Source organism: Pangasianodon hypophthalmus, chromosome 9 (genome assembly GCF_027358585.1).
Source record: "Pangasianodon hypophthalmus isolate fPanHyp1 chromosome 9, fPanHyp1.pri, whole genome shotgun sequence".
NCBI lineage: Eukaryota > Metazoa > Chordata > Actinopteri > Siluriformes > Pangasiidae > Pangasianodon > Pangasianodon hypophthalmus.
Window position 1 is genome coordinate 126,349 of NC_069718.1, and position 26,534 is coordinate 152,882.

The 26,534-nt window shown below is 40.2% G+C and overlaps 2 protein-coding genes across 2 annotated transcripts; one reads left to right on the top strand and one right to left on the bottom strand.

Annotated features, from left to right (window-relative positions):
• Nucleotides 1-22: 22 nt before the first annotated feature.
• Nucleotides 23-10,622, bottom strand: ctss1 (cathepsin S, ortholog 1). The gene is made up of 8 exons (XM_053236961.1): nt 10,592-10,622; nt 8,672-8,790; nt 7,768-7,878; nt 7,204-7,356; nt 6,886-7,110; nt 4,135-4,300; nt 3,454-3,559; nt 23-161 (listed from the first exon to the last, which is right to left on the bottom strand). The coding sequence occupies exons 1-8, from the start codon at nt 10,605-10,607 to the stop codon at nt 65-67; spliced, it is 993 nt and encodes a 330-aa protein (XP_053092936.1). The 5' UTR covers nt 10,608-10,622; the 3' UTR covers nt 23-64.
• Nucleotides 10,623-13,954: 3,332 nt separating this feature from the next.
• Nucleotides 13,955-26,336, top strand: LOC113525374 (Na(+)/H(+) exchanger beta). The gene is made up of 12 exons (XM_026911870.3): nt 13,955-14,367; nt 18,619-19,076; nt 21,794-22,044; nt 22,130-22,347; nt 22,438-22,640; nt 23,005-23,094; nt 23,777-23,847; nt 24,379-24,555; nt 24,659-24,761; nt 24,847-24,945; nt 25,180-25,249; nt 25,597-26,336. The coding sequence occupies exons 1-12, from the start codon at nt 14,169-14,171 to the stop codon at nt 25,962-25,964; spliced, it is 2,307 nt and encodes a 768-aa protein (XP_026767671.3). The 5' UTR covers nt 13,955-14,168; the 3' UTR covers nt 25,965-26,336.
• Nucleotides 26,337-26,534: the final 198 nt, after the last annotated feature.

Consider the following 26,534-nt stretch of genomic DNA (forward strand, 5'->3'; position numbering starts at 1 on the left):
AAATAAAGAAATGTATCAAAGACAGAGTGATGCAAGAAAAATAAATGTAAAATGGTGGATGAGTTCAGGCAATTGGGAAAACGGCAAAGTTGGCAATTCCACACTGATTCCTGTTTCTCGCCATCCGGACATAACCCTTCTCTCCCCACGCTGTACCCCAACTAAGAGAAAGAGAGAGAGAGAGAGAGAGAGAGAGAATGAAGCAGAATTTTAACAAATCTTTATTGTTACAATTTACAACCATACATCACCAAACCATCTCAAGATAGATGTTTAAAATTCACAAATTCAAAATCATCAAACCATCATCAATTGCACATAAAACATCATTAACACACCAAATACCATAAAAACACGTTTTGTCATTTGTGAGGCTATAATACGCAAATTCTACGTTTAGCCTTCCGGCTACCTAAACATCATTTCAGCATCAGTACTAACAAGTTGCAACCCCTTATTCTTCCTTGTTTTCCAGATCGCTAACTTTGCAGTTCCTATCAAGTAATTTAACAAACACACTTTCCTTCTATTTAAAAAGCTGTACTTCACTCCTCCAATAAAAACTTTTTCTGAGAATTCCTTATCAAATGCCTGAAACCAGCTGCTAAGAAGTTTTAAAAGACCTTCCAATCTTCTACATCTTAAAAACAGATGCTCTAAATTTTCTGCTTTTCCACAGAACCTACATGTACCATAAATTGGAGTTCCACTGAGGTCCCTTATTATCCTACACAACAGTGGGTCAATAACAAGACTATATAACTGCCCAGAAAGTGGACAACCTTGCCTAATACCCCTTAATACAGGTGTTGGTGCACTTAATCCTCCACCAGCTTTACCAATCACAAAGGCTTTAAAATACAGCAACTGAATATAAGATAAAGATTGGTCACCAAACTCAAATATTTTAAAACATTACAAAGATACATGTTATCAACCTGATCAAATGCTTTCTTCTGGTCCAATGAAAGAATACCAAGATTGGAATTATTCAGCTGATTAAAATCAATTACATCCCTTACTAAAAAGAGACTGTCCATAATTGATCTATTAGGAATACAGTATGACAGTATGAATCCAGACAACATTCGCACCTATTTGCTAAACTATAGAGCCTAAACAGTCCCAGATCCCCTTGCTTCGGAAGCAGGGATAGGACCGCTCGGTGACAGCATGTGGGAAGTGGCATGATTTTGATGCTTACTAGAAGTATTTCATATAAGTCAAGTCCTAATATATTCCAAAATTGCTGAGAAAACTCAGCGGAGAGTCCATCAATCATGGGGGATCAACCAGTAAATAGCTGCCGTATTGCCTCTGTAAGCTCCTGGAATGTGACTGGATTGTCCAAAGTTCTTCACTGCTCATCCCCCAGTTGAGGTAATTCTCTGAGTAAATCAGAAACACTTTCAGATTCATGACTCTCAGCCCCATATAAATCTGTATAAAATCCTTATGTTATAATTCCATCAGGACAATGAAGATGATCCATTTGCCTCCTCCCCATTTTGTGTCAACTGTAAAGATAATAGTGCAATTCCAATCCCCTCCAATGATAAGACACACATTATCATCAAATTATCTAATAGAATTTTTCGACTTCAAAAAAAATTCCACCTGCTCATAATCACTGTTAGATGCATAAACATTCACAAGTACAAAAAACCTCACATTCATATTTTTAGAGAATAAAATGGCAACACCTGTGCTAGTATTTGCTCCATGGCTTAGAACAAATTCATGTTCCCAGTATGTAGTTTCATTATGAATACTAATATGTGTCTCTTGCAAAAAAGCAATACTGACCCATTTAATTCTAAATAGCTCCAACACCATTGCTGCCATCTATTTCTGTCTCTACCCCCATTCGTGTTTAAGGACCCCACCCTTAAAGGCTCTATGAAGAAATAGAAATATAAAGAGAACAGAAATAGAAAGAAACAAGGTAAAGCAGACAACCTGTGTGGTTTAATCATATTTATTTTTGTGAAGCATTTAGTTTGTCCCTTCTCAACTTTGTTAACATCTTCTTTAGACGGAACCTTTTCTGCTTACTTAGAGCCTCGTAGCCAACTGATTTTTGTAACATCAACATTGAAACTATGAATTTATCTGTGTCCAGAAAAAATTCTTTCACTTCTATGGTTTTGCCAAAGGTTACATCTAAAAAGTCATTTATTTCTTGCAGCGTATACGTGTCCTCCATGGTTTGTGATCCAATCTCAGAGACATCAGAGAGTGTATCATCATCTCTCACCTCCGTATCAGCACGCATTTCAACACATTGTGATGTTCAAAGATGTTCAACACAGTCCACTTCAACATTAGCCCTTTCATTCACCTCATCATCAATCATCACTTTGTTTTCAGAAATTGTTGATACATTTTTATTTACACTGGAATTCACCATTTCTTCCATATCTTTATTCTGATTATCGGAGACACTATCAATCAATTCAACACTATAGGTGTCACTCTCTTCTGTAACCTGAAGTTCCTCAGAATTTAACTCATTATTATTCACTTCAACAGCAGTTGAACTATACCTGGCACTAGGAACAGACCCGGCAGTAGAACTAGGCCCGACAGTAGGAACAGAGCCAGCGGTGGGAACAGAGCCGGTAGTAGAACTAGGCCCAGCAGGAGGAACAGACATGGCAGTATCCTCTCTAACCTGGGTCTTATGTAGGCAGCCAACCTCTTGTGCCCGATATCCCCGCACACAAAACACTTCATGCTGCCAGTATTTGCGTACACCACGTAGGCTTTTCCTTCATGCTACACATTAAATGACATGTCCAGCTCTGGCTCATTCTGAAACATAAACACCTGCCTCCTTAACGATATGACAGGTTTCAAGGCCACGTTTTTTCATCTCATCATTTTTATTTTTAGAAACAGTGACTCTAGTAGTCTGAGTATCTAGTGGTGAAACGATAACAAAAGCAATTAACTAGATCTTTCTCCTTGACAAAAACCATCACTGTCTTGTCCTAGACAGCGAAGAAATGTTGTTAAAGCCAACCTGCTCTCCCATTGCCAACAACACATCCCCCACAGTCACGCCTAGGGCAGACACACACTGTGATGGAGCGACACAGGTGACATTGGGATGGCACCTGTGTTGCTCCATCACGGTGTGTGCCTGCCAACAAAAAGTTGTCAAAAACTCACAAAAGTAAACTTTTCACTGAAATAAACCCTGTTGATGTTTCTCAGTAGTAGTTTTAATGTGCACTTGGAAGCAGAAAAAGAAAATATATTGCCAAAGAAAAACCCAATCAATCGCCTCTCCACATGAACCATCTCCCACACATACCCAAACGCTCCCAGCATGCACTGAGAGAGAGAGGCAGAGAGCTATTAGATGAGGTTAAATCATTCAGTTTTGTTGTTTTGTTGGCATGAAGACATTTCCAAAATTGTGTGTGTGTGTGTGTGTGTGTGTTTAACCTGTTTTTGACTAGCCAGTAATCCTGTCCTCCTTCGGTTCCATATCCAACCACCAGAACAGCGTGATTCACTGTCCGAGGGTCACACAGAGGATCAGAATAAATCCCTAGAGACACACACACACACACACACACACACACACACACACACACACACACACACACACACACACACACAATTACACACAATTACACACAATTACAATTGCAGGTAACTGAAGAATGTCATTTTGTTGTGCCTCATTTTCAATGTTTTATTAAAGTTGTGTGTATTTTCTTCTTCAAACTGCCAGATTTACAAAAGTTTCTTTGTACTCATGTGCACATGTTGATGAATGCTAATCAGCATTTATTAAAGTTGTGTTCACGACACAGCTGATTAACATTTAGCCCCACCCACAAAACACCACAAAAGGCAAAGAGAGCTAAAACAACAAAATGATGACTAACCAGTTCAAGAGCATAGATACACATTAACTCTTCCCCATTTTACAGGGCATCAATAATTTTGTCCTAATTGGATGGTCAGGCTTATTTGAGTTAATTTATGGATTTGTTGTGGAATCACTTTCTTTCAAGTCATTAATATGAAGCAAGTTTTGCATTTCTTGTGTAAACATTGCTGTGAACAATTTATGAATGCATTTTTCATATTCAACATGATAAATAAAGTGTGTCTCACCACTCCTATATCCGTGGAATGAGGCCAGTTTAGCATTAATTCCAACAGAAACAGGTCCAACTTGAACCACTGTGTTCAGCAGCACAGATTCATTAACGTAAGGAAGAATCCGGAAACTGGAACAGGAGCCGGCTCTGCCTATTGGAGAATAATGACACAACCCCTCCTACACAAATATACACAACATTAACACAGCCAACACAATATTAACACAACATACACAACATTAACACAGCACGCACAGTATTAACACAACATTAACACAACAATAACACAGTGCACGCAGTATTAACAACATTAACACAACATTAACAATTGCACACAATATTAACACATGGCACAATTTTAAAGTGGCTCTGCCTCTTTCTGTTCTCTCTCTCTCTTTCCATGAGTTTCTGTCTCTCTTTCTCTGTCTCTGAGTTCCTGTCTCTATCTGTTCCTGACCTCCTATCACTCTCTTTCCCTGATCTCCAGTCTCTCTCTCTCTGTCCCTGATCTGCTGTCTCTCTCTCTATCTGTCCCTGATCTCCTGTCGCTATCTGTCTCTGATCTCCTGTCTCTATCTGTCCCTGATCTCCCTCTCTGTCCCTGATCTCCTGTCTTTCTCTGTCCCTGATCTCCTGTCTCTATCTGTCCCTGATCTCCTGTCTCTATCTGTCCCTGAATTCATGTCTCTCTCTCTCTCCCTCTCTCTGTCCCTGAGTTCCTGTCTCTATCTGTCCCTGATGTCCTGTCTCTCTCTCTGTCCCTGATCTCCTGTCTCTATCTGTCCCTGATATCCTGTCTCTCTCTCTGTCCCTGATCTCCTGTCTCTATCTGTCCCTGAATGTCTCTCTCTCTCTCTCTCTCTCTGACCCTGATCTCCTGTCTCTATCTGTCCCTGATCTCCTGTCTCTATCTGTCTCTAATCTCCTCTCTCTCTCTATCTGTCCCTGATCTCCTGTCTCTATCTGTCCCTGATTGCCTGCCTCTATCTGTCCCTGATCTCCTGTCTCTATCTGTCCCTGATCTCCTGTCTCTCTCTCTGTCCCTGATCGTCTTTCTCTATCTGTCCCTATTCTCCTGTCTCTATCTGTCCCTGATCTCATGTCTCTCTCTCTGTCCCTGAGTTCCTGTCTCAATCTGTCTCTGATCTCCTGTCTCTCTCTCTCTCTCTCTCTCTCTGTCCCTGATCTCCTGTCTCTCTGACCCTGATCTCATGTCTCTATCTGTCCCTGATCTCCTGTCTCTATCTGTCCCTGATCTCCTCTCTCTCTCTATCTGTCCCTGATCTGCTGTCTCACTCTCTGTGCCTGAGTTCCTGTCTCTATCTGTCCCTGATCTCCTGTCTCTATCTGTCCCTGATCTCCTGTCTCTATCTGTCCCTATTGTCATGTCTCACTCTCTGTCCCTGATCTCCTGTCTCTATCTGTCCCTGATCTCCTCTCTCTCTCTGTCTCTGTTCTCCTGTCTCTATCTGTCCCTGATCTCCTGTCAGTATCTGTCCCTGATCTCCTGTCTCTGATCTCATGTCTCACTCTCTGTCCCTGATCTCCTCTCTCTCTCTCTCTCTCTCTCTCTCTGTCCATGATCTCCTGTCTCTCTCTGTCCCTGAGTTCCTGTCTCTATCTGTCACTGATCTCATGTATCACTCTCTGTGCCTGATCTCCTGTCTCTATCTCTTCTTGAACTTGTGTGTCAGTCAGTGATGTAGTCTGTGTCTCAGTTAAATTATGACCTTGTGTTGATAAGGGTAGAAGGCATCCGAGTCGATTCCTTTGTTGTGTATAACATAACTGAAAGCTTTAGTCATAAAGCCTCCTTTACAGCCATGGTTCCCCTCCTTTACACTGCAGAGTTCCTGTCTCTATCTGTCTCTGATCTCCTGTCTCTATCTGTCCCTGATCTCCTGTCTCTCTCTCTGTCCCTGATCTCCTGTCTCTCTCTCTGTCCCTGATCTGCTGTCTCACTCTCTGTGCCTGAGTTCCTGTCTCTATCTGTCCCTGATCTCCTGTCTCTATCTGTCCCTGATCTCCTGTCTCTATCTGTCCCTATTGTCATGTCTCACTCTCTGTCCCTGATCTCCTGTCTCTATCTGTCCCTGATCTCCTCTCTCTCTCTGTCCCTGAGTTCCTGTCTCTATCTGTCCCTGATCTCCTGTCTCTCTCTCTATCCCTGATCTCCTGTCTCTCTCTCTGTGCCTGAGTTCCTGTCTCTATCTGTCTCTGATCTCCTGTCTCTCTCTCTCTGTCCCTGATCTCCTGTCTCTCTCTCTGTCCCTGATTTCCTGTCTCTCTCTCTCTGTCCCTAATCTCCTGTCTCTCTCTCTCTCTGTGCCTGAGTTCCTGTCTCTATCTGTCTCTGATCTCCTGTCTCTATCTGTCCCTGAGTTCCTGTCTCTATCTGTCTCTGATCTCCTGTCTCTCTCTCTGTCCCTGAGTTCCTGTCTCTATCTGTCTCTGATCTCATGTCTCACTCTCTGTCCCTGATCTCCTCTCTCTCTCTCTCTCTCTCTCTGTCCCTGATCTCCTGTCTCTCTCTCTGTTCCTGAGTTCCTGTCTCTCTCTGTCCCTGATCTCCTGTCTCACTCTCTGTCCCTGAGTTCCTGTCTCTATCTGTCCCTGATCTCCTGTCAGTATCTGTCCCTGATCTCCTGTCTCTATCTGTCCCTGATCTCCTGTCTCACTCTCTGTGCCTGATCTCCTGTCTCTATCTCTTCTTGAACTTGTGTGTCAGTCAGTGATGTAGTCTGTGTCTCAGTTAAATTATGACCTTGTGTTGATAAGGGTAGAAGGCATCCGAGTCGATTCCTTTGTTGTGTATAACATAACTGAAAGCTTTAGTCATAAAGCCTCCTTTACAGCCATGGTTCCCCTCCTTTACACTGCAGTCCACCAGGTTCTGTGCACTCAGAGGAACCAGATGACCCGTCTTCTTCATCATCTGAGCTTCTAATGCTCCAACTGCACTGAATGCCCAGCATGATCCGCACATACCCTACACACACACACACACACACACACACACAGATCAGCGGTGAAGTAAATTATCACAGATTGCTTTCACTCACACACACACACATACACACACCTGGTTCTGCACAGGGCTGACGAAGCCCTTCTCAGTCCAGTCCAGTCTGTCTGGGACAGGGGAGTCACTCAGTACTGTGAAGTTCTCGTTAGTATCCAGAAGAACATTCTCCATCCTCAGACCAGTCAGCTTAGCATTAATTTCTTCTGCTGTCTGCAGACATAAATATTAACCTAGTTACAGAATACTCTTCAGTACATGAACACACACACACACATACACACACACACACATTCAGTTCAATTTAATTTAATTAAGTTTTTATTTATATAGTACTTTTAAAAATGGACATTGTCACAACATCTTAATTTATCTGTATTGAGGAAGCCAGTGGCGATGGTGGTGAGGAAAATCTCCCTGAGATGATATGAGGAAGAAACTTTGAGAGGAACCAGACTCAAAAGGGAACCATCCTCATCTGGGTGACATGGATAGTGCGATTATAAATCATTCCCTTCTATAACTGTGTAGTATAAAGTGCTAAGTGTGTTAACTGGAACTTGAGTATGAGCATCATTAGAGTTTTAACTTTAAGTCTATCATATCAAACTGAAGTTATCCTACCATGTCTGACAGGTGGTTGGTTCCCATGGTGAAGCTGTGATGTCCCTTATTGTGTTTCATCACTTCCACAACATTCTGCTGCCAAATAGATCTCCTGAACACTTCTTCACCCTTCAAACACACACACACACACACACACATTTTGTTTGGAAAAATGATGGTATCCTCCGAGTCCGCGTAAATCTCCGTATAAGGAAATTCACTAATGTGACACTCAATTGATCGGTTTCAAATCGTATAATCAGACTTGATCACTGGGAGTTTAACAGTGATGATTAAAAGAGAAGTATGTTTATATGGAGCTTTATGAGGTGAAGATGTGAGCATGTAATAAATGATTAATTTACAGACCGGAGAGTGTTACACTAATCCAGGTTTTTGTTTATTCATTCATTTATTCATTCACTGACTGACTGATTGATTCATTGATTATTTATTTGTTTGTTCATTCTTTTGTTCTTTCAATCATTAATTTGTTGTTTTTTTTCATTCACCCAGTAATTTGTATATTTATGTCTTTGTTAAGTATTTATTTGTTTTTTTTTATCAATTTCTGCTTCACTCATTCACTCACTTTATTCATTCATTCATATGTTCATTTATTTGATTATTTATTTATTACACCAACTGATAAAAGCAGATAGCAGTAGTAATAAGATTTGAGCCTTGAGGAACTCCACAGAATAAACTTCATCATTTTATTTTATTTTATTTTATTTTATTACTTTTTTCATTTTGAGAATTATTATTTTTTTTATGTTATTTCTACACCACAACTTGATCACTGTTCACTAACGCTGGGTTAAAACAGATCAGTGTACTAACTGAGTCATTATAGGACAACAACATGTGATAATGTACATGCTGTGTATGTGTGTGTGTGTGTGTGTGTGTGTCTTCTCACTGCACTGTCATATTCTTTATTGAATTCCATTTTCCAGGACATCCAGTATTTGTCCAGATTCATTTCACAGGAAACCTGAGACAGGAGCAGAGCCATAAACAGAATACACACCATTGTCCCTGTAAACACACACACACAGCAACCACAGTGAGGCCTAAAGAAGTGTCACCATAACGGCATTTTATTACTTCCTTAAACACCAAAAAACTGCAGACACATTCTCACAGAAAGAGAGACAGAGGAGAGAGGGAGAGAGGGAGAGAGAGAGAGAGAGAGAGAGAGAGAATTTTGAATTTTCAAAAGACCTTTATTACAATTACTAAAACATTGTCCTATCAATTCTCACTTTGTTAAAAAAAACCAAATTAATATGGCAAAAATAAAATCAAGAACAAAATACACATGTATATATCACTTTAAAATGTATACAAACTTTTCATCACTAACTTCACACAAAGCCCCTTTAAAACACCAAATCAAATAATAGGAAACAATAGAAAGCGAGAGAGGGAGATAGACAAAGGGAGATACACAGAGAAACAGAACAAGAGAGGGAGAAAGAGAAAAAAACAGGGGGAGAGAGAGAGAGAGAGAGAGAGAGAGAGAGCCCTCACTGCAGCCCCTGGACTCACACTAAACATTATGGAATTATGGATTGCTCTACGCAGACGACCTGGTGCTGCTGTCCACAAACCCAACCACTTCAGAGCTTAATGGATGAAAACCTGAAGTGGTAGTATTTGGCTCCTCTGAATTAGCCAAATAATTAATTAAACATCTTGGTCCTCTATCTATTAATTTAAATACTCATGTGAGGAATCTTGGTGTAATCTTTGATTCAGATTTAAAATTTGACAAGCAGATTAATGCTGTGGAAAATGGTAGCTTTTTCAACTCAGGTCCATTGCTAAAATGAAAGATTTCCTGTCTTTTAAGGTTATGGAAACTGTTATTTGTGCTTTTATTTCATCTAGATTAGATTATTGTAATTCTTTTTATTTGAGGCTGTCAAACAATTTATTATCACGTCTACAGTTAGTGCAGAATGCAGCGGCTAGACTCCTGACTGACACTAGGAAATACGCTAGCATTTCTCCTGTGATGGCTTCCCTGCACTGGCTCCCAGTTAAATACAGGGTTCAAGTACTTTTAATGGTTTTTAAGGGTTTACATGGATTTGCACCAGAATGTATTACTGATCTTCTACAGCTATATCAAATGCCTAGACTTTTAAGATCCACACAGAGTTTTCTTTTAAGGGTCCCAAAGTCATGCTTGAAATCTAAAGGAGATTGTGTCTTCTGTGTTGCAGCTCCCCGTCTCTGGAACAGCCTCCCTGTCCACATTACATCTCGTGATGAAACTGAATCTGTTAATTCGCTGTTGAAGACTCATCTTTACTCTGCTATGTATAACTGTCTGTGTAATTGTTTATGTGTTTATTGTATATGTTTTAAATGTGCTTGTATTGTAACTTTGGGAGTGTAAAGCACATTGGTCAACTAGTGTTGCTTTTAAATGTGCTATATAAATAAATTGTGATTGACTGATTGATTAACAGACCCGGATTATAATAGGAACTAACTGGGCCTGAACTCAGAGGGGCATTTGATTGGCTGTTTTCATGTCAGTTGCATGAGTGACCAGTAAGAAGCAGCCTAGTTATAGCATGAGAAAGTGGGAACACAAACAAAGGACCACATAGTGTCTATATACTGACATTGATCTGCTTTCTGTGCATAACAAGAAAAAATATTTCAGGCAATCTGCAAAATTTATTTATTTATTTATTTATTTATTATTTTTATTTTAGAAATCACTTGCTAGTCTGCTATTGGACAGGAGAGACTGAGCCTGCACCACCTGAGCTCATGTCCCTGAACATTTTCATGCTATTGAGCTTTCACAGCAGATTCGTACCTGCAGCGTTCTGCATGCGCCGCTGTACATCGCTGCTGCATCTCACAGCGCTGAAACTCGGGTTAAAGCGTCTAAAAATGATTTAGAAACGCGTCCAGTGTTGGAAGTGGCCAGGAATTAAGTTCTATAGGGATGAGGAAATATACTAAATAAAATCACAGTGTGATCTGTACAGTTCAGTTGAGAAGTGTGACACGCTCAAATTTGCTGTTTTAATCATCCAGTGCACGAGCTAATGTCAACCAATTTTACATTAAAATATAGTCAGATAAAACATTATTAGTAATAGCAGAACTTTATCTCACTTATTTGATGAGCGAGTTAAATATAGAATCATAATCATGGCTTAGTTGACATTTTATGAACATCACAGTTCAGTACTGAGCAAAACGATGTTCTACATACAGCTGAAGAGTTTCTGTTCTACCTTTTTCCTACAGACATCATATTCTAGGCCCACTGTAGCTTCAGAGTCTCAGAGTCAGAGTCCGAGCTTTTAAATGGTAAAATAATACGTTCAAAATGAATAGCTTTAGTTTTCACCCCCCTCGAGGGCTCATTAAAACGCTGATGTGGTGCTGCTTTAAATGCACTTTTATAACCAATGCTTGTGATGCTGGAAATGTAAAAATTGTAAACAGTGTTTCTATGAATTTATATTTCGTGTTTAATAAACCTGTTTTCACAGTTTCGTGTTACAATCGCAGAAGCGCAATAGTAGCGTTTCAAAACTTCTGGTGAAATAGTGAACAACGGCAGCAAATACAGCTCGCAGTCACTGCAGCATCACTAAATGCAAACGTGTTCTGTAGCGAGTTCAGAAGTGAGGCCTGACTGTCAATCTGGCCAAATTTGTAATCTTCCAAAAAAAAAAAGGCCAGGTCTCAGGAAAACAGACACCAGTTCCCTCTGGGAAATACTGCCCCAAGACTGAAAATTAGTGCTGCAGGAAACTTTGATCTGGGAGTGAATGCACTAAAATTTACAAAACAGACGTCCCAGTTAGAATCTGGTTGAAGCGACTGCGCTGTATCCACTCAGTACACACGACTACACTAGAGACAAACATCCCTGCCTCTGGTCCTGACATATTTAGCGTACATATCCAGTGAAAATATTCAGTGTAAATATTTGGAATTAATAATTGGAATTAATAATCAGGATAAAAACTCTGTGTAAAAATTCTGTGTAAATATTCAGCATAAATATAAGAATCTGATCATTAAAATAGATAATTTAATGTAAATAAATCACTTTGGAGCCATGAACTGGAGCATGAATCTCCTCACAATAAACATCACAGAATAATTTTATAACAAAGTCTCACACTATTACAGCTGTACGCATACTGCAGTAACACAACACTAACAAACACCGCAAGTCTGCTCACTTTTATAAAACATGAACAGATAAAACAGGAGCCCAAACTTTTATTTTTACTTCTAACTGAATTTACAGTAAAAGTGGATTTAGTGAGTTTCATCTTTTAGAAAGATTAAAGACAGAAAGAAAATGTTATAAACACAAAGACACACCATACTGCACACTACCGAATGTAAAATATCTTACAGGAGACTCTTACCTGTGTGTGTGTGTGTGTGTGTGTGTGCGTGTGTGTGTTCGTGTTCAGAGAGAGATTCTGTAATTCTGGTTGCAGTTCTTACATACAAAAGACCTAAAAGAGGAAGTGTTGAAAGGTTTCTTTTTATCAGTTCTTTCCTTTCTCTCTCTCTCTCTCTCTCTCTCTCTCTCACACACACACACACACACACACATTTCTGTTTGAAATGTCCAGCAATTTTACACAATATTTATGCAGAACATCTTCACCTGCTCCACCAGGGGAGATCTATTATTACATTTACTCACAGCATCAACATTTATATTTTATATTTTCTGTAAATACATATGTACATAAACACTACTACTACCAATAATAATAATAATAATAATACATTTCTATAAGGCTGTTTATGGGTATGTGCTTTGCAATACTTGGAGGCAGAACAAAACAGTGTGAATTATTATTATTATTACTGTTGGTGTTGTTGCTGTTGGATTATAACAAATATAACGGGTGTTAATTGAATTTGATTAATTACTCAAACTATACTAGCCAATCGTGAGTTATTAATAATAACTGCTGAGTGCTTTCACATTTCTGAGATATAAACACCAATAAGCGATACAGTCAGACGGAGGTTCGCTCTCTGTACATTGTGTGTACGGTCTGGTCTGCTGCTGCTTGTGTTTAATATCTATAATCAGACACTGTTTACAGAACTTCAGATATTTGCACCTTGCACTTTAAATCTCTCATCTGGACAAGAAACTGTTCCGTGTCACTGTCACAGCTAAAGGCTGCGCTACAACACAGTGACAGCTGCTACAGTTAATAACCTCACTTCTCAGGAAATAACACATTTATCTACATTCTACATTGTGTTTTTTTTTTTTTTTTTTTTTTTTTTACAAAGACTCCATATCTACTTTCGCTTACTGTACTGGCTTTGTTGCTGCTTTGTACATCTGAGCTATTGCACTGTTACTGCCAGACACTGTTTATACCCTTTATTCTGTTTATTCTGTTTATACTGTTTATACCCTTTATTCTGTTTATTCTGTTTATACCCTTTATTCTGTTTATTCTGTTTATACCCTTTATTCTGTTTATTCTGTTTATACCCTTTATTCTGTTTATTCTGTTTATACCCTTTATTCTGTTTATACTGTTTATACTGTTTATACCCTTTATTCTGTTTATTCTGTTTATACCCTTTATTCTGTTTATTCTGTTTATTCTGTTTATACCCTTTATTCTGTTTATTCTGTTTATACCCTTTATTCTGTTTATACTGTTTATACTGTTTATACCCTTTATTCTGTTTATTCTGTTTATACCCTTTATTCTGTTTATTCTGTTTATTCTGTTTATACCCTTTATTCTGTTTATTCTGTTTATTCTGTTTATAATGTTACTTCATTGCTACAGGTGCACACTTAGAACATACAGTATACTCTTTTTTTATTATATTCTTTATTTATTTTTTCTTAAATAGCATCTAGTAAGGTAACCCAGTTTCACTGGACTTGTGCAGTGACAATAAAGATATTCTTCTATTTTATTCTATTCTATTCTAAACCACGCCCACTGATACTTTTAACCAATCAGCAGTAACCCCACACCCCTCTGAGATAACGCAGTGCATTTAGATATTAATTAAGCAGCAATTCATTAATGATGGACCCGTTAATTAATCATGAATAAATTATACATAATTAAGCACAGAGTATAAGCATTTAGCTGTAACATTTAGTTGTGTGTGTGTGTGTGAGAGTGTGTGTGAGTGAGTGTGTGTGTGTGTGTGTGTGAGTGTGTGAGTGTGTGTGAGAGAGAGAGAGAGAGAGAGAGAGAGCAGGAGCTTCTCAGCTTCTCAGAAAAATGAAATATTAATTAACGGAAGTAATAAAATGTGTTCCGGATGAATGTTCCAAGTTTTTCTGTTTCTGCGCGCGTGATGTGTGTTTGAATATATTTATATTTATATTCATTGCCTTGCGTTAACCCGGGAGGATCATGCGCGCGCTCCTGCACGCGCTCCTGCACGCGCTCACTTTGCTGTGTGTGCTCGGTTCTGTTTCCGGTTCGGTGCTGAACTCCTCGGTGACCGGTGAGTCCGCGCGCGCCTTCCCGGTGCTCACCGTGAGCTATGAGCGCGTGCGTAAACCGTTCGAGGTGTGTCTGTGGATCCTGCTGGCCTCCTTAATGAAGCTCGGTGAGTTTATTCATCACTCATTCCTAATAAGATCTGCAAATATATTCATATTTTACACCACACTGCTGCTGAATCCTGCACTCTGATTGGTCAGAAGGTGTTGATTAGTTTTCTATAACAGCAGCTCTGACAGTAGCGCAGGTTTATATTAATGCGCTCTCTCTAATACGGTATCGTTTCTATAGCAACAGCTCATTCACAGGGACGTGTACAGCGGACGCTCCGCATTAACAGATTGAAACTGTTTGTAATCGTTGATGTGGTGAAGTTTTCTGTAAGGAGATGTTTATATAACATTTATGGAAGGAGTCTCCAGTGTCAGTGCAGAAGAGTTTACGCTTCTTTGCGGTTTCTCAGTAACATGCGTAACAAGCTGCGATTTTTTTTTGCCTTATTAACTTGAAGAGAGAGAATAAAGAGACACCGGTGAGGGAACGAGTGTTTACAGCTGCTATAACGTAAGCGACAACAGGAACTCACTCGTTTCACTGACGTTCCAACTATAAATGGATTAAAAAAATGTGTCATCCTTTAATAAATAAAAATGTAACTGTGGTATAAAAGGAATAAAATTAAATAAGAATTTGAGGAATGGAATTTGGACACAGACACAAAATAAATGATAGAAATAAAGGGAGGATTTACTGAGGCGACTTCTGACTGAGTTTAGAGTGAAAAGGTTCGGACGGTGTGGTGAGCGCGACACCGTTACTGCCGTAGATTACTGCAGGGTTTATTCATCATTTATCTTAAACATGTACAGAGAGGGGATGTGTTTAAAATGTCTTTACTTTACACACAGATTTATAAATGTAATATCAGTGGAGGATAAATAGCAACGTGTTCGTGGAATTAGCGGGTAGCGTGTCATGTTTCTCACAGTGTGATAACAAAGGACTTTATTTATCTCTACAGATCTGTGTGGAGGAAATTTTCCTCTTTGCCTTCATCATACCTGAAGATCTGACCACATGTTAGGTCATGTGTTGTGTGATTATTATGTATAACTGAACATTGTAGTATATTCAGTAACACACACACACACACACACACACAGAGTACGTGAGGCCCCAGTATCAGGCTGAGTCAGTTGCTGAGCTCCACCCATCACAGACTGATAACACATACACACACATACACACACACACACACACACACACACACAAATTTGAATGTACATTTCAACGTTATGCCTTGACACTGTAAACATTAATAATGTGAGTACATGTGCAAAATGTGTGAAGCATAACACATAAATATAAATTTCACATGTGACTTGTCTGTAAGGGTTTGGAGACTGACACTAATATTCTATTCTATTCTATTCTATTCTATTCTATTCTATTCTATTCTATTCTATTTCAACTCATATGTAGATCACTCATTTCTCATCAATCTCATTTCTGTAGATCACTAGGTGTTTTACCAATCTCTGACTCTAGATGGCATCATCCTGCTCACCACAACACTTCAGCCTAAATAAACTCTCTCTCACACACACACACACACACACACACACACTATACCATGTAATACAGTTTTTCTTGATTGCTTAAACACATTTCTTGAAACTATGCCTCGAATTCTCAAAACAGTAAACACAAATCCATAACGTCTCACCCAATTCCCCAATCATCCTATTTTCAGGTCAGAATGAAGCTCTACATCCAAAACCATTCTCTCTTGCTGAAAAACCAAACTTTGCCCTCAGACATCACACACAAGCCCTCAAAAACACACACACTACAACATAGTCTTACACACTGGTGCAATAAATTCAAAACAATATTTCCAAAACTGGTAAGTTGTGTTGCTTGTGGTTCCCCCTCAAAAACCTTTTCACATGATGAACACAAAAGACACAACCAATGTATACACTCGCACATTTTATTCATTCATGTACTACACAGTACAACACACACACACACACACACAAAAAAAAAAAGATTCCTCCTCAGCATCCCGTCTTTGGTCTGGGTCAGGCCAGAGAATCTCGTGCACATCACAGGCTGTACTGGCCCTAGCCAGGCAGCGGGGGTAAAATCCTCTGACACGCAGCTACTGATACGTCTAGGCTTCTTCCATGGCCTGGAGGAGGTGAACACGGATATAAGGTTCTCGGTCACACACTTTCCACCGCCATGCTGAAAAAAACTCCTCTATCGGGTTTAGAAAGGGAGAGTATGCAGGCAGAAAGATGTTTGAAGACCTCGGGTTTTTGGTAAACCAGTCACGACCCAGAGCAGCGCGATGGAAGCTGACGTTATCCCAAACAACAGCGTAGTGAGGCTGCTCTGGCTGCGCTGGTTCCCTGTGGTCCAGCTGGAACATACGCTCTCTTAGCTCTCTAACCCTAACCCTAACATCAAGGAAAGCGAGGAGGAGCATAGTGTTATAGGGTCCTGGAACGGCATGGCGGTGGAGAACCCCTCGCTGGCTGATGGCTTATTCCATCCGGAAATGGTGCTTTTGGAGAATGCGATTGTGGAGAGGCTGATAAAGTGAAGTGAAGTAACTGTCACACATCCTTTTTACACGAAAAAATGGAAACTTACTGAAACTCTATCTGTATGCGAGGCAATTTGATGCATTTCTTTATTACAGTAGCATAGTGCAACAGTGTATGTGTTGTCACAGCACAGAGTACAGCACTCAAAAGTTACTGTACAGAGCAGTCTTACTGTAAGTACACCTACCTGTTTTAATCCCTGAAGGTTCTGATGATGGAGGCGACGGTGAAGCAACTCAAATTAGGTTGTACTCGTTGCCCAGCCTCCCTCATAGTCATACCATGGACAAGGACATGGTCAACTAAAGTGGCTCGAATTTCATCCGAGACTGCTTGTCTCCTTGCCCTTGCCCTTCCCCTTCCTTGTTCTCGTCCTCCTCCTCCTCATCCCCCTCTCCCTCCTCCTCATCCTCCTCTCCCTCCTCATCCTCTCCCTCCTCCTCATCCTCCTCTCCCTCCTTGACCTATTCCTTCATTTCTCTGTGGATCCACAAAACTCGATGAACTGATTCAGGCCCTTTTATCTCTCTATTGAAGGATCTGATTGATGTGTGTTCAGTTTTGACTCTCAGTGTTTTCACCTGGGGAACTGTGTGATTGAGCTCAACATGTGCTGACTTGAGTGAACAGTATCGAATGCTAGTGCTTTCAAAATGACCACATGGTGTACGCAATAAGAAATTAAGGGATTTGTGTGTAGAGTTCTGCAGTGACAGCTCAACAAATCTGACTCGTGTGTAAAAACAGGGGAGTAGTGTTTCGAGTTTAGGGAATTGGGGTGTTTTTGATAAAAGGCGTTATGGTTTTGAAATTTTAGTTCAAAAGCCTGGTTCTAGTGTTTTAGCAATTGAGAAAAACTGTAAATCAAACTTTCACTAATTATCCTGTATTTTATTCTTACTGCAGAATCAGATGTTTTCAGTATGCTAACACACTGCTGTCTGTGTTCAGTGTTTGATTTAATTCAGTTTTATTTATGCGTTTTTGTGATCAATATTTTATTGAATTTTCACTGTATTAGAAGTTAAGCATTGTGAATTTTTAAACTAGTTGATCTGAGCTGTGTAGAATCTGTCATACTCATTTAAATTATTAAAGTGTTTAAAAATTAGATTTCTGACTCTGGCAGGATAAATCTACAGAGAGGTCTCAGAGATGTCCATCACAGAACAAAATAAAATGGTTTTGTCCTTTAACGATTAAAACTGAAATAAATAAATATTAAGTTTCTATATGCACAGAAGAATAAAAAAATGACTTGTTTTACTGAAGACGATTAAACGAGTGAATTATAGCAGCCGATTGTTCAGGATGGAGATGTCTGGGGAAAAATACACATATCTTCCATTCTATTTTTAATTAAATAATTCTCTTTTTTAAACTTTTGCCCCATGCCTGTCTATTTCACTGTTTTGTTTCAATTCAGTCCATTTAATGAAGCAATCAGCAAGTCAATTTCTTGTAAGTGTAATCCTTCTAGGCCAATAAATTTCTTTCTGATTCTGATAGCATATCCACAAATACTTAATTAAAGAAAGAAGTGTAGAATGCTATGTTCCGCTTGCTAACTGAACATATTGCTCGATTTTCGCAGGAAATAAAACCTGCATCCCAATGAATTCCTCAGTAAAGCGTTATCTCAGTGATGGCGCCCCCTGCTGGTGGTGGAGCCCTAATTAACCACTTTTTGCTGAAATAAAGATTTCAGTGCACTCAGGTGTTGCTCTCTCTCTGGTTCTCAGGGTTCCACATCATCCCTGGTTTTTCCCGATTTGTCTCTGAGAGCTGTGTGCTGATCATGGTTGGTCTGATGGTCGGATTTCTCATTAAGCTCTTGGGTGAAACACTTCCAGTTTTGGACACCGAGCTCTTCTTCCTGTGTCTACTCCCCCCCATCATCCTGGATGCTGGATATTTCCTGCCTCTGCGCCCCTTCAGTGAGAACATGGGCTCCATCTTGGCACTGGCTGTGCTGGGAACGCTCTGGAACTCCGTCTTTGTTGGGGTGGTGTTATATGGCATGTGTAAAGTGATTGGCCAGATGGATGGAGTCAACCTGCTTTCCTGCTTGCTGTTTGGTTCCATCTGCTCTGCTGTGGATCCGGTTGCTGTCCTTGCTGTCTTTGAGGAAATTCACATTAATGAGCTCCTCCACATTTTGGTGTTTGGAGAGTCACTGCTTAATGATGCTGTTACTGTGGTGAGTGGATTAAAGCTGCAGTGAGTCGATTTAAAGGTGCAGTGAGTGGAGTTAAAGGTGCATGTGTGGTGTTAATGATGCAGTGAGTGGAGTTAAAGATGCAGTGAGTGAGTTTAAGTTGTATGTGTGGGGTTAAAGGTGCAGTAAGTGGAGTTAAAGGTGCAGTAAGTGGAGTTAAAGGTGCAGTGAATTGGTGAAAGGTGCAGTAAGTGAAGTTAAAGGTGCAGTGAGTGAGTTAAAGTTGTATGTGTGGAGTAAAAGGTGCAGTGAATTAGTTAAAGGTGCAGTGAGTGGTATTAAAGGTGCAGTAAGTGGAGTTAAAGGTGCAGTGAATAGGTTAAAGGTGCAGTAAGTGGAGTTAAAGGTGCAGTGAGTGAGTTAAAGTTGTATGTGTGGGGTTAAAGGTGCAGCAAATTGGTTAAAGATGCAGTGAATTGGTTAAAGGTGCAGTGAGTGAGTTAAAGGTGCAGTGAGTGGGTTAAAGGTGCAGTGAGTGAGTTAAAGGTGCAGTGAGTGAGTTAAAGGTGCAGTGAGTGAGTTAAAGTTGTATGTGTGGAGTTAAAGATGCAGTGAATTGGTTAAAGGTGCATTGAATTGATTAAAGGTGTAGTTTGTGGAGTTAAAAGTGCAGTGAGTGGTTAAAGGTGCAGTGAGTGAGTTAAAGTTGTATGTGTGGGGTTAAAGGTGCAGTGAGTGAGTTAAAGTTGTATGTGTGGAGTTAAAGGTGCAGTGAGTGGTATTAAAGGTGCAGTAAGTGGAGTTAAAGGTGCAGTGAATAGGTTAAAGGTGCAGTAAGTGGAGTTAAAGGTGCAGTGAGTGAATTAAAGTTGTATGTGTGGGGTTAAAGGTGCAGTAAGTGGAGTTAAAGGTGGAGTGAATTGGTTAAAGGTGCAGTGAGTGGAGTTAAAGGTGGAGTGAATTGGTTAAAGGTGCAGTGAGTGAGTTAAAGGTGCAGTGAGTGAGTTAAAGGTGCAGTGAATAGGTTAAAGGTGCAGTGAGTGAGTTAAAGTTGTATGTGTGGAGTTAAAGGTGCAGTGAGTGAATTAAAGTTGTATGTGTGGGGTTAAAGGTGCAGTAAGTGGAGTTAAAGGTGCAGTGAATAGGTGAAAGGTGCAGTAAGTGGAGTTAAAGGTGCAGTGAGTGAGTTAAAGGTGTATGCGTAGAGTTAAAGATGCAGTGAATTGGTTAAAGGTGCAGTGAATTGGTTAAAGGTGCAGTGAGTGGTATTAAAGGTGCAGTGAGTGAATTAAAGTTGTATGTGTGGGTTTAAAGGTGCAGTGAATTGGTTAAAGGTGCAGTGAGTGGAGTTAAAGGTGCAGTGAATTGGTTAAAGGTGCAGTGAATAGGTTAAAGGTGCAGTGAGTGGTATTAAAGGTGCAGTGAGTGAATTAAAGTTGTATGTGTGGAGTTAAAGGTGCAGTGAATAGGTTAAAGGTGCAGTGAGTGGAGTTAAAGGTGCAGTGAATTAGTTAAAGGTGCAGTGAGTGGTATTAAAGGTGCAGTGAGTGGAGTTAAAGGTGCAGTGAATTGGTTAAAGGTGCAGTGAGTGGTATTAAAGGAGCAGTGAGTGAATTAAAGTTGTATGTGTGGGTTTAAAGGTGCAGTGAGTGAGTTAAAGTTGTATGTGTGGGGTTAAAGGTGCAGTAAGTGAAGTTAAAGGTGCAGTGAGTGAGGTAAAGTTGTATGTGTGGAGTTAAAGGTGCAGTGAGTGAATTAAAGTTGTATGTGTGGGGTTAAAGGTGCAGTAAGTGGAGTTAAAGGTGCAGTGAATAGGTGAAAGGTGCAGTAAGTGGAGTTAAAGGTGCAGTGAGTGAGTTAAAGGTGTATGCGTAGAGTTAAAGATGCAGTGAATTGGTTAAAGGTGCAGTGAATTGGTTAAAGGTGCAGTGAGTGGTATTAAAGGTGCAGTGAGTGAATTAAAGTTGTATGTGTGGGTTTAAAGGTGCAGTGAATTGGTTAAAGGTGCAGTGAGTGGAGTTAAAGGTGCAGTGAATTGGTTAAAGGTGCAGTGAATAGGTTAAAGGTGCAGTGAGTGGTATTAAAGGTGCAGTGAGTGAATTAAAGTTGTATGTGTGGAGTTAAAGGTGCAGTGAATAGGTTAAAGGTGCAGTGAGTGGAGTTAAAGGTGCAGTGAATTAGTTAAAGGTGCAGTGAGTGGTATTAAAGGTGCAGTGAGTGGAGTTAAAGGTGCAGTGAATTGGTTAAAGGTGCAGTGAGTGGTATTAAAGGAGCAGTGAGTGAATTAAAGTTGTATGTGTGGGTTTAAAGGTGCAGTGAGTGAGTTAAAGTTGTATGTGTGGGGTTAAAGGTGCAGTAAGTGAAGTTAAAGGTGCAGTGAGTGAGGTAAAGTTGTATGTGTGGAGTTAAAGGTGCAGTGAGTGAATTAAAGTTGTATGTGTGGGGTTAAAGGTGCAGTGAATTAGTTAAAGGTGCAGTGAATTGGTTAAAGGTGCAGTGAGTGGTATTAAAGGTGCAGTAAGTGGAGTTAAAGGTGCAGTGAGTGAGGTAAAGTTGTATGTGTGGAGTTAAAGGTGCAGTGAATAGGTTAAAGGTGCAGTGAGTGGTATTAAAGGTGCAGTAAGTGGAGTTAAAGGTGCAGTAAGTGGAGTTAAAGGTGCAGTGAATTGATTAAAGGTGCAGTGAGTGAGGTAAAGTTGTATGTGTGGAGTTAAAGGTGCAGTGAATTGATTAAAGGTGCAGTGTGTGTCTTTCTCTAGGTATTGTATCACCTGTTGGAGGAGTTTGCTGCCAGAGAGACGGTGGAGTTCAGTGATGCACTACTGGGTGTGCTGAGCTTCCTGTTGGTAGCATTGGGGGGCATCATGGTGGGCATGGTTTATGGCATCATGGCGGCTGTCACCTCTCGCTTTACCTCACACTCACGTGTCATCGAGCCGCTTTTCGTCTTCCTCTACAGCTACCTGGCGTACCTGTCGGCTGAGGTGTTCCATCTGTCTGGCATCATGGCGTGAGTTATTTATTTTTTTATTTACACTGCAGGACTGTATTTCAATCAGGACACTGTAATATGATGTGTGTGTTTGTGTGTGTAGTCTTATTGCATGTGGTGTGGTTATGCGGCCCTATGTGGAGGCCAACATTTCCCACAAGTCCTACACCACTATAAAGTACTTCCTTAAGATGTGGAGCAGCGTGAGTGAGACTCTCATCTTTGTCTTCCTTGGCGTTTCCACGATAGCAGGACCGCATCACTGGAACTTTATCTTCATCATCTTCACCATCATCCTCTGCCTCATCTCCCGTGTACTGGGTCAGCTCTCTGTCTGTCTGTCTGTCTGTCTGTCTGTGTGTGAAGCTTCTTCATTAATCACTATGTGTGTGTGTGTGTGTGTGTGTGTAGGAGTGGTGGGACTGAGCTTCATCATGAATAAATTCCGCATGGTGAAGTTAACAGCTAAAGACCAGTTCATCGTGGCCTACGGTGGCCTACGGGGAGCCATCGCATTCTCACTGGCTTTCCTGCTCTCCAGTGAACACTTCCCCATGAAGAACATGTTCCTCACTTCCATCATTACACTCATCTTCTTCACAGTCTTTGTTCAGGTGTGTGTGGTGTCTGTGTCTGAGTTGCATACACACCATCACAAATCATTATATGTAAAAGTACAGGCAGAAAATAGTGAAGAACTGGCAAGTGAGAAATTAGGAGAACCAGGTATACTAGGAGAAATAAGGAACATGGGGACCTAGAGGAACTGAAGAACCAGGGAAATATCAAGAAGAATAAAAAGTACAGGAGGTTTGTGAACTTGGGAATTAGGAAAGAACTAGAGAAACATGAAGATCTCGGTGTACACGACTGCACAGTGTTTAACTCCACCTCTGGAGGGCACTCACCTTGTGATGTTAATAACATAAATAATCTTCTTAATGATTTTTCATGTGTTTATTTTGTTTTCTGAAACAGGGAATGACGATCCGCCCGCTGGTGGAGCTTCTGGCAGTAAAGAAGAAAAGCCACACCAAGTTTACAATAAATGAGGAAATACATACACAGGTCACTTTCTCCTGTTAAAATTCTGGATTCTGATTGGCCAGAAGGTGTTGATTAGTTTTCTAGAACAGCAGCTCTGACAGAACTGCAGGCTTATTAATGCACTCATTCTAATATGTTATCGTTTCTATAGTAACAGCTCATTTACAGGGACGTGTACAGCGAACGCTCCACTGATAATAAACAGATTAAAAAATGTAATCGTTGCTATGGTGAGGTTTTCTGTAAGGAGACATTTGCGTAACATTTATGGAAGGAGTCTCCAGTGTCAGTGCTTTGTAACAGTCAGAGGTAAAGCTGTAACTTTATGTTTTCTGTTTGCGGGTTACGGTCTTATTAACTCCAAAAGAGAGAATAAAGAGAGGCTGGTGAGGAAATGACTGTTTATAGCTGCTATAACGTAAGTGAGAACAGGAACTAACTTGTTTCACCAACATTCCACAACATTAAATGTAACTATAAATGGATTAAAAGTACAGTGTGTCATTCATTAAGAAATAAAAATTGTAATAATTGGTAAATTGTGCTTGGGGACACTTGGGGACATGCTGTTATAGGAAACTAATCAGCTTTGGGGTGGTAACAGTAACTCTGCTTCAACACACCACCACATCACTCTGTATTTTACTATGACAGCACAACATGAGGTGTGTGTGTGTGTGTGTGTGTGTGTGTGCGTGTGCAGTTTCTTGACCAGGTGCTGATGGGAATCGAGTGTATCTGTGGTCATTATGGACATCTTCACTGGAAGGACAGGTGAGTAACACACTGAACACCATCAACAATGCTATAATGAGAAGGAAGAGCTATGACCGGATGGTGTCCTTCTCTCTACCTCTATCTGTCCCTCTCTCTACTTCTATCTGTCCATCTCTCTACCTCTATCTGTCTCTCTCTGTACCCCTATCTGTCCCTCTCTCTACCTCTATCTGTCCCTCTCTCTACCCCTCTATCTGTCCCTCTCTGTACCCCTATCTGTCCTTCTCTCTACCCCTCTATCTGTCCCTCTCTCTACCCCTCTATCTGTCCCTCTCTCTACCCCTCTATCTGTCCCTCTCTCTACCTCTATCTGTCCTTCTCTCTACCCCTCTATCTGTCCCTCTCTGTACCCCTCTATCTGTCCTTCTCTCTACCTCTATCTGTCCCTCTCTCTACCCCTCTATCTGTCCTTCTCTCTACTCCTCTATCTGTCCCTCAATTTGCACTTCTATTTGTCCACCAATTTTTCCCTTTGTCTGCTCCTCTATATGCCCCTCTCTCCCCCTCTATCTGCCCCCTGTGTCTCAGGCTCACCCGGTTTAATAAGCGCTACATGAGGAAGTGGCTGATCTCAGGAGACAGGTCTGAGGAACCGCAGCTCATCTCCTTCTATAATAAACTGGAGAGGAAACAGGCACTCCTAGTGGCTGAGAGCAGAACTGCAGCCAGGTTAAAACCATCACTGCCCTCTACTGCATCCTTACTGTGAGTAATGCATGTACACACACACGCACACACACACTCACACTATAAAACATAAATAGTAAAATATGTGTGTGTGTGTGTGTGTGTGTGTGTGTGTTTTCAGGAGTGTTCGGAGTGAGAGGAAGAACATGATGAAAATCACAAAGGAACAAGAGGAGGCAATCCGGAACATTCTCAGAGCAAACCTGCAGAAAACACAACAGAGGGTGAACACACACACACACACACACACACACACACATACAGCAGATGTGAGAGATATTTAGTGTGTGTGTGTGTGTGTGTATGTAGATGCGCTCGTACAGCAGACACACACTGCTGCTGGAGGAAGAAGAGGTGGAGTGGCGTGAGTCTCAGCTCCAAAGACAGAGAGCACAGATGGAGCGAAGGGTGAGGATCAAAACACACAGATGTTTATATTAAACCCACCCACATGTTTAAACTCCACCCACACATTTAAATTCCACCCACATGTTAAACTCTGCCTCATTATTAATGCTAAGCTAGAATTCTCATAATGCACTGTTTTAAAGAAATTTCAACTCATTTTAAAATTCATGTGATGTGATAGTCCACAGCTCCAGTAGAACCATAGACTCTGTGTGTGTGTGCACTTTCCCACAGATGAGTCACTATTTGACTGTTCCGGCTAAAAGACACTCCCCACCGGTCAGGAGAGCAAATTTAATCTTCAGTAAGTAAACACAACCATGTGGCCATCTTGTATACTAAAACTAGAACAGAACAATAACCAGAATTAAAACAACAAGAACCATAATTAAAAACATAAGTCTGAAAAAAATGTATAGAACCATAATGAGAATTGGAATCAGAACTAAAATCAGAATTAAGCAAAAAAAAAAAAAAAAAAAAAAAAAAAAGACGAGAGAAAAGATATGAATAACAACAAACACTAGAACAAGAACCTAATCCAAAATAAAAAGCCAAAAAAAAAATAAAACCAGGTTTGTGTCAATGGAAAGTTTATGTTTAAGTTAATGATGTCAAACATCATAAATGTCAATTATTTTTCTCTTCCAGCAGATAACCCGAGCAGTCCTGCAGTTAGTGACATCACCATCAGTACAGAGCCATGTTCTACTTCTACAGACACGGTGAAGCTACTGAATGAAACACAACCGAGACAAGACAGTGTCAGCAAAATCCGACACGGAGTCAAGAAAAACCAAGTCAACAAAACAAACGATTCATTCAACAAGAAACAGGATGACTCCCAGACGGACCGAGACAGAGCCTGTAAGATCCAAGATGGCTCCTGTGGAGGAAAAGACCGAAACCTGAGTGTAACATTTGGTCTGGACGTCGAGGAGCAGAAACCTCCTCAAAGTCTAACCAACCTGGAAGTGAGCAAAATTGAGGAGGAAGATGAAGATGACAATGCTTCTTGACATGATTGCATTGTGACAGGAGTCTAACAGCACCAATTTAATAAAAACTAGCAAGTGAGAGAAAATATTATTTATTTCAAATATATTATTACAATATTAAATATTAAATTATATAAAATTAAATTAAATTATATTACAATATAATATTAAAAATATTTATTACAAACACATCTGGGAGTTCTATAGGTAATGTTTTTATGTAAAGGTGGTTTGAAATGTGGAATAAGCAGCCGTTTATGTGATTATATTTTAATCGTTATGTTATCGTGTGTGTGTGTGTGTGTATAAATAAAATATGTATCAGTAATGTAATATTTATGTTGTGGATAAAATAAAAATTTGCACATGGAAATGGGAATTCTGTGATTCTGTGCACATTTTTACACAATTTTATAGTAAATTTTATAGTATAGTAAAGAAGGCAATCCTGCTATGCTGTTGTCCAGACCAGAGTTCAGTAAAGCACTGAGATATACTACATGTAAACATTCATGTCACTAATTGGCCTTTAATGATGTGCGTTCTTCTCCCAGGAGTGGTCATGACTCAAGACTCCCCATGTATCACCAT